The sequence below is a fragment of the Polyodon spathula genome, chromosome 6, assembly GCF_017654505.1.
Source record: "Polyodon spathula isolate WHYD16114869_AA chromosome 6, ASM1765450v1, whole genome shotgun sequence".
Taxonomy (NCBI): Eukaryota; Metazoa; Chordata; class Actinopteri; order Acipenseriformes; family Polyodontidae; genus Polyodon; species Polyodon spathula.
The window spans coordinates 7851501-7860484 of NC_054539.1; the positions used below are offsets into that span (position 1 = coordinate 7851501).

At 40.3% G+C, this 8984-nt stretch overlaps 1 protein-coding gene across 1 annotated transcript in view; it reads right to left on the reverse strand.

Moving 5' to 3' along the window:
- LOC121316760 (F-box only protein 28-like) overlaps window positions 1-8344 on the reverse strand; it is an 8822-nt gene extending 478 nt beyond the window's left edge. The window contains exons 1-5 of the mRNA XM_041251919.1: window positions 8151-8344; window positions 6820-6929; window positions 5670-5808; window positions 3341-3536; window positions 1-2960 (exon numbers count right to left, since the gene is read on the reverse strand). The exon at window positions 1-2960 is cut by the window's left edge and continues 478 nt beyond it. Coding sequence (XP_041107853.1) covers window positions 2575-2960; window positions 3341-3536; window positions 5670-5808; window positions 6820-6929; window positions 8151-8339 — 1020 coding nt within the window. The 5' untranslated portion in view covers window positions 8340-8344 and the 3' untranslated portion in view covers window positions 1-2574. The remainder of the gene's footprint in view (window positions 2961-3340; window positions 3537-5669; window positions 5809-6819; window positions 6930-8150) is intronic.
- Window positions 8345-8984: the final 640 nt, after the last annotated feature.

The following is an 8984-nucleotide window of genomic DNA, read 5'->3' on the forward strand; positions in this document are numbered from 1 at the left end:
TGTGTAATAAAAATAAATAAATTTATGCAAGGTCACAATCACCCTATCTGACATTTCCTCATGGACTAAACTCCATGCATCAACCCCACCCCACCTTTTGATTTCAACCCAATGCAGTGCTTCCACAAATCAGCCACGTTTCGTTCACTAATCCAATGCGTGGGCTACGGTACATTTTTGTCTTTCAGGAAGCACCTGCCAATTGACTGACCATTGTTTAAAACATTTGAATCCAACCCACCGCAACTGTTGCCAAAAAAGGCCCAAACTAAAAATACACCAAATGCTACCCAAAAGAAAAGCGTGGAGGCTTATCAACCACTTTTCAGTTATTAAAACTGGTCATTTGTTTAATTTGGTAATAAGTGGTTACAGACAAAAAATAACAGAACAGCCTGTGGGAACACTATCATAGCAGTGTTGAACCTGGGGTGGCTAATCAGTTTGGAGAACAGACAAACTTGAGAACAAGATACAATGAAGGGCAAACTTTGAACATAGTTTTCTTCTCCCAAAACAAACAAATGCAAACAGAATTCTGTGGATTCTGATTTGCCCTTGGAGAATTACAGATTTCCCTACATCTCATATTGCCCTCCAACATCTAATGTAATTCTTTCCAAACAATTAAAGCAAGCTGCTTGCTTGCTGAGGCAGACTAGTTTGATCAGAGGTAATCACCAATGTGTCTGTTTGGCCCAATGGTAGCTGTATACAGGTTAGAAGAGCTTGGTAACAGCAAAGCTGTAGAACAACTATGCAACTAAAAACAAATACCTTAAAGAGGGCAACTGTGAGCTGAAGTATTTTCACTGGCTCTGTGGGCAGGGGCTGAAAGCAGGAGCAGGCACTGATGGGCAACAAATTTGGTTGAATTTGCAGCTGCTCTACTCCATCATATGTCTTACAAGATGCATTATCTGAAAATTGGACATAGCCTTTGTAAAAATAAATTTAAAACAAGGATTTCAACACAATTTTTTTTTTTTTTTTTTTTTTTACAATGCTGGATAATAAAATTTACCATCTTAAAACCACAGTAAACAAGAGCGCCATAGTATGACCCCAGACAACACTTCTAAATAATCCCAGGAGATTACCTGGATTACAGGTATGACTTGCAAACTCAAATCAGTGCTGTTTCACGAATGCCGATCTGCCCCTACATTAACATTATAGATTTATTTTGAGCACAGCGTTTTTGTTTTGTTTTTTTCAATCAGTTATTTGTATCGAAACGACATTGGAGAACATGGCCTGCAGCCTCTAGCTCTGGCTCTGCACGTTAACATGCACGGTTAATGTATGAGCAACCCCTACTACACTAAACAGCTTTGTAGAGGCACAATTGCAAGTCCACTTTAGATCAAAGTATGGGTTACAAAAATCTGATAATCCTTTAAAAAATAAAAATAAAAAAAGACAGCTAAACTATTTAACCAGAATGGGTGGATAAAAACATAAAAAGCTTTGGTATCCGCTTGGTACTTACAGATGTTAATTAGTAAAGTCACAACATCCAAGCATTCTCCTATATGACATAAATACTTTTGTTTTAGTTTGTGCTGATGGTGTTCATTCAAGGTCTCATTTTAGAGCCTGTGAACACTGGGACTGTTATGATAATGCCCTGCATACAGAAGTATAGCTGGAGCCCCATTGTGCCAATGCACAAATACAGAACATTAATTCAAGAAAAGTTTAATATACATAGGCTTCCAGTAAACTTACAAGGCAGCAGGGTATGGGACACAGGCCAGGTTACTACAGACATGAGATTAAAAAACAACAGTTTGAGATTACAGAATAGATTTCTTCTAATTGGTGCAGGTTTTACGGAGACAGTAAAGGAGGCTTCTAAATAATAAATGTCTGTCTTAATATACAGAACTAGCAAAAAAAAAAAAAAAAAGAAATTAAACTGAATAAGTTTGAAAAAAAGTACAAATTAATAGGGATAACCCATTCAGTAGTTTGCTTAATTCAATTCAAATTGCTGGTTTCAGAGCATTCATTAAACTGCTCTGATCTACCAGAGCCACTTCTCTATAGCAAATTGCATTTCTTAATCTCCCTTAAAAAAGCAACAACAAAAAAAAGCAACTACAAAAAATACAGCTAACTCATCTGCTAACCAATAAAATCCATGAGTAGAACCTAAACATTCCACCTTTCTACACAGTTACCTGCAGTACGATGCCAAACCACCAAATCCAAATTACTGTGGACCACTTCTGCCATTTTAAACCTCCCCCTCAAAGAAAGCTTTACATAGCTTTCACCAGCTAGCAGAACTTTCTATGGATAGCAATTTCATTTCATTCAGCAGGACTTAACCTTTTTTCTTTTAATGTGCAGGCTTGCCCATTCTGTCCCAAACCAGAACATATTACCAATTCAAAATATATATAGTAGGCTACCAGTCCCAATCCCTGGATGGCCGGGCAAAACCTAGAGAGTGTTGGAGTGGTCAAGGAAGGGGAGAGGGAAAGGGTTGGTGTGTGTGTGTGCGTGTGTGTGTGTGGCTGGAGGGGCGGCTGGCTACTGCCTTGCCGTGGAATCTTTCCCCCCCTTTTATTTTTTGCTCCGTAGGCGTTTGGATTGCCGGGGGCTGTCCGCTGCCTTCCTGCTGCGCTTGCAAGGTGTCTCCAGGCTGGTCCCGGCAGGGCTGTCTCCCACTGCACTGTCCATCAGTTCACGCAGTTTGCGCTCCAGCTCTGCCAGCCGTGCGTTCTGCTCTCCAATCACCTGGGTCTGCTCCAGCAGCTTCTGCTCCTGGTCCTGCAGCTGCTTCTGCTGCTCCAGCTGCTTGACCCTCATCTCTGAGATCTCACGCCGCAACGCCGTCACAGCTGCCCCGTTCACCTTCACCTGCTGCTGCAGCTTCGTCATCTCTGACCGCGATGGTGTGTTCTTGGCCAAAAGAGACATTGTGGTCAGGGAGGAGGAGGGGCCTGGTACTGAGTAAGAGAGCACGGCATTAAAACAAAGCATTGACCGATTTGCAGCTGATAAACAAGGTATAGTAGTAACAGACGTAGCCAATAAAGCATATCAGGGACTGAAATAATACCTTTTCCAGCTTTGATTAGCAACAGCCTATAGGTATAAAGCTCATAGAAGGATAGCAAACAGTTATGCAATGGGAGTTGCAGTATAAAAAAAATTATTTAGTGTCAGCACCCTAAAAAAGTTGGTCTTCATGACCTACATCCACAACATAAATATATTTTCTATATGATATCCACCAGAAATATCAGTGCAGCTTTCCATACCCTCATCATCGCTGTGTGAAAGCAGGTCAATACATAAGACAGGCATCAATTCGTAATCTAACTACCTGGAGGAGAGCCAATCAGCCGGCCAGACATGTCAGCCCCAGGGAGCTTCTTTTTGAGGATGGGGACAATCTTCTCGTCAAAGTACTCCATGGCCATGGAGGAGATATCCCGCAGCTCCTGCAGGACTTCGTGAGCTCTCTGGGGGGCCCGCGTGGAGTTCACGTAGCGCAACACCCGGTAAATTTCATCTATCACCTAGGAAGGAAATCAGACCATCAGTGTGAGGACACAGGAGGCCGCAGCTCAGTCACTGCGTTAAATTACATCTGCTCTTTATACATGCAACAAACTAAAGTGCTGACTGATATAAAAGAGATTCACTTGAAAAACATTTACTATTTTAGCTAGGCAATGGTTTTCAAACTTTTTAGACCCTGTACCCCTTTCCAAATAATCTAGAACCCCCATCTGAGAGTGGGTCATAATATACCTATGAAAACAGGAAAAAAAATTGTATTTTCTAATTATTACATTAAGTACCTGAAAAACATCCTAACTCTAGATACCAGAAGCCGATAACATGTGTTTGAATGAGGCCAATTAGACCGCAAGCCAATATTTCGGTTTCAGATTTACCATGTGTTGCTAGGCAGATTTCAGTAAAACTAAGCCCAGACTAGTAAACAATGCAGCCACACACAGAGGGTATGTAATTCTGTATTTAAAAATGAACCAATAGGAATTTAAGTTACAAAAAGCTTTAAGCGGGCCATTAAAAAAAAAAAAAAAGGCATTTTCTTTATTGAACTCTGTTATCGTTGAACACTGGAGCTGAGACAATGTAAAATGCTGTGTTGTGCAGTATTGACTCTAGCCAGAATAAGCACATTGTTTTGAAGTGAATATTTCCAAAAGCTAATTTGTTGAAAGTAGAAAAGGGATATTTATATCAGGCAGCCAAAAATGACTTTTAGCAAAATGCTTCCATGTTAAAGTGTTTAGTGCAGTAGTCTGTTTGTGTTAATCAGCTGTAAGACAATTAAAAGATTATTGATGGACACTCGCTGTATGATATGAACACACTCAATAGGTCTGGAGTAGGGAATCCAATTCCAGACACTTCCCAATCCCAGGATTTAGGGATTGATTTTTTTATTTTTTTATTTTTTTTTAATTTTCCATTTTTTAACAACAATGTGCTTTTGCTTTTATTAATAATTACCGGAGCAGAGGCGAAGGGTAAAGCCCTCACACGACAAAGGAGTTCCTCAAAAAATTAATTAATAACGAAAATACACATACAAAGCATTGCAAGTAAAGATAAGAGTCGTGTCACTCCAGCGCAGAAAGCGAGTGAATTCACTGTCTAAGTAGGGTGGCCCAGCTGCCTGCTCGATAATATTATTTAAAAACTTAAAACATAGATAAAACACTGAACTCATTAAACTACTAACACTGATCATTTGAACGTAAAACATTTCAGTTTAAAACATGTAAACGCAGCAACATCATGCAATGACAACCTTAAATTTTTTTTTAGCCCAGACTGCTGTAACCACCTCCCTGATATTTAAATATGTAAATTAGCCACATCTGCACTCAAGGCTGGTCATTTACAGAGGTAACCTCGCCCAACAGAAAGGACACCTACACCAGTATGGCTGTGGTTTTATTTGAAAGGAGATTCAATGTTGTTGATTCGATTGCAAAGAAGCCTCCAAGGACTACAACATAGTTTAAAAAAAAAAAAAAAAAAAAATGCGTTTAGTCATTACAGGATTTTCCTCTCATACCCCGACAAGAGCTTGCAGCGTACCCCAGTTTGAAAACCACAAGCTATGGTATCATGGTGCCACCTTGTGGTCAAAGCACTGAACTGCAAATGAACTTCAAACTTGGCAAGGGATACAGAAAATAAACATTTCTCAGTGAACCTCCTAAAACTCAATCTTTTTAGTGTTCCACCCAAAACCTCAAAACACAAATATAACTAAAGTAAATCTATATTCCAGCTCTTCACTCACTCACCACCCACTCCACTCCACCATAGACAAAATTAACATGGCAGATTTAAATGTTTTCATTATGTTTATCTTGCGTTGAAAGTCCACTGAGAAACTCTTGACACAGAGCGCACGAATGCACTGTATTAATACAGAGATGCAGAAGTGCACAGAGCCCAAGCTTTGAGCTTGGTAATTATTTCTCCCCTTGAAAAATGATTACTGTTGATCTCAGGGATTTAGAAAACCGTATAAGGTTAAGCTACACCACCAGAAGCCAGACCACACACACTTGTTTTGCGTTCCTTTGGGGCAGATACATTGCTGTAGACAAATTTAGATTGTTGCATTAATACATTTTGGATTCAGGGATTTGTTGCCCTACCTTTCCAGGGATAAAGCAGCACAGGTTAGAGTCCACATATTTCATGAATGTCATGTTGAGCAAGGACAGGCGTGTTTCTACAGCTGCCAGGATGTCTGCATGGCGTGCAAGCGAGTGGTTTCTTCTCTCTGACTCTCGTCTGAAAAGAGAAGGGGGCAGATCAGACACATTCACATCCTCTGTCAGGTATTGAATCAACATGTTAGGTATCCATTATAAAAATGTACAGCTCCACTATATCCCTGTTGTCAGACTGCGGGCCACTTATACATCATCCTTTTAACAAAGTGACTTCACATATAACAACCTACTGCTGCAAGTAGAAGGGATATTTTCATTGGGGTGGAAGACAAAGACAAAAGCACCAAGACAGCAAGCAATCTGAATACATCATGCATGTGAGTCTTGGTACAGTGTCTAATGTTTTATACGAAGCAGCAGGAATCAACACAAATACAGTATTTGAAAACCCTGACATCTCTTCAGTCATAGGCATGGTTTTTCAGAGAACATAAAGTTTGCCCCATTATTGTTATTAGTATTAACAATAATAATATTTTTTTAAAGGACCTGCTGCTACATGCAACTACATTCTTTCTTGCTATTCTTTTTCCTGTCTGCATTTCACTGGTCAGTTTCAGCTCCAAATGGTCAAGGTAACAGACCTGATTATTTCCAAGACTGGACACCATCCACCTCCTTACAGTGCTAATGATTTAAATGAATCTGGTCTCTATTTTAACACTGCAAGTAGGCAGATGCAATAATATTCCCGACCCAGGGGCCATCATTGATTGAACACTGCAGTACCGCTGGTTCATACCTGGGGAGCAGTGCTGTCTGAATAGTGAAGCTGACGTACCGCTGGTTCATACCTGAGGAGCTGTGCTACCTATAAAATGAAGTACCGCTGGTTCATACCTGGGGAGCTGTGCTACCTATAAAATGAAGTACTGCTGGTTCATACCTGGGCAGCTGTACTATCTGAACACTGAAGTACCGCTGGTTCATACCTGGGCAGCTGTACTATCTGAACACTGAAGTACCGCTGGTTCATACCTGGGACCTGTGCTACCTATAAACTGAAGTACCGCTGGTTCATACCTGGGCAGCTGTACTATCTGAACACTGAAGTACCGCTGGTTCATACCTGGGCAGCTGTGCTTTGACCTGTTTCTGGCAGAGGCTGTGGTACCGCTCCACCCTCAGGAACCCTTGGTTTAGCATTCGCTGGCAGATCACGTCCATCCGCTTACACACCTGCCAGGGCAGAGGCAAAGAGACCATCAGGCAGGAAATCCTAATGATATTGACACCTGTCTGGGGATATGCAACGACTGTGATACGCAATGAAATGAGCAAGCATCAGTCCAAGGGCCAGAGGCAGGGCAAGCCCAAGATAAAACAATTCTTCATTTTAAAAATAGTGCATCTTGGAACATAAAGACTGTTGGTGCTAAAAGCCTTATGCTCTGACTGCTGGACATTTGGCTCATGATTGAATCTCACCTACAACACATAGAACCAGGAAAAAAGGGGGACACTCTTCATTCTCAAAGTCAAAAGTAAAATGCATTCATTGAAGATTGTATTTTCTCAGAATTTGTTTTAATTTTTAATGCTTACAAAAATACACAGAACTCATAACTGGCGTCAAAACCCAGAACCCTACAAAAAAGATTTAGGTGGGAACAAATTCCCAGAAAGCAGGTTGATATTAACATCCTACCAGGACAAGAGATCAAAACCTGTTTGCCTTGGTTTTGTGTTTTATGCCCCACTTACAGTTAAACAATAACACTGATTATAGGTGTTCAAAAGCATTTATTTGATTAATATCAAAATGCAACTGAAAATTGTGTACTTTGAAAGCAGTGATTGGTATTTTTTTTCCTTAAAGTATTCTGAAATCTGTTTCATATCGGTTGACAGCTTTGGTTTGACCATATTTGTATGTTTTTTGGATTGAACTGCAATACTCTATTATAGTTATTGAATGTCAATTTCTTCAAACATTAATACTGAATACACACTGGTAATGGCAACCAACCAGTATAAAACATACACAATTGCTTTTATATAGTTTGCTGTAGTGCTGCACCCTGAATGTCACAAGGGAATTGTAAAATAAATTATCCAACACTGCTTATTATACTGACGTATTTTCTACAGAGCTAGCTGGACTACTCCCCCAGTCGAACGGTCGGATTGTTCTTCGCGTTGGTGCAATAATTAAAACATCCATGTCATAATATTTACTAATAAATATAAAGTGATTAAGGAAACAGTTCGACTAAACAGCACTGTTTTTGTTTTTTTTTAAATAGCGCAATATGTCTTAACTATGATATACTGACATGGATATAACTTTCGCAATGTGTCACTTGCATAGTAAAATATCGCAACAATAAAACAAATATACAGCAAATCCGTCCCTGCAGTGCCGATATGCATTTTGGGTTTGTGTTTGTTCCGTCTCACCAGGCGGAGAAAACTGATTTCATCGTAAGTGAGGCAATTTAGAATGGTGTCGATGACCACGATAGGGAGCCCCAGGAGCGGGTTGTTCTGGTGAGCGTGGTCCGGGGGCGGAGTGGATAGTCGCGGGGAAATAGATCCACACTCCAGAGCTCCAACACCCGCATCCACTCTCTCTTCCACGACCGCCATCTTCGTCTGCAAAGGAATCTGGGAAGTGACGCAAGGCATGGCCAAACTGATGGAGGAAGTGCTTCCAACGAAACCTTGCATTAGAAAAGCGCTGGCACCGCCATCATTTTTGCTGGCAAACGTGTTTGTCTTTTGGCTTACATTGTAAACCATGCAGGGTGTAGATGTATTACTGCTGGTGTATGTTTCTTGCGCTTACGCATAATCTGTGCAAAGACTGTGATAAACAAATTAAAACAATCGAAGATAATATAAAAGACGAAAAAAGGTCATGTAATGTAAACCTGTGGCTGTTATTGAGCGTAAGGTAGAGGCCAAATGGATATTATGTAGGGAGTAACGTTACATAACTACACACACAAAACAACGACCTTAGGGCAATGTAAACACACTGGACAGGAAACAGGTACAGTTTAAAGCAGGGCTTCTCAAACTCGGTCCTGGGGACCCCCTGTAGCTGCTGGTTTTCATTCCAACCGAGCTCTCAATTACTTAACTAGACCCTTACTTGAACTAATAATATGCTTAATTAGACCCATTTACTTGTTTTCAGCTCTTAAACAGTTGCATATTTCAAGTTAGCTATAACATTTGATAAGTAACTTGAACTGCAACTGTTTAAGAGCTGAAAACAAGTACAAATAT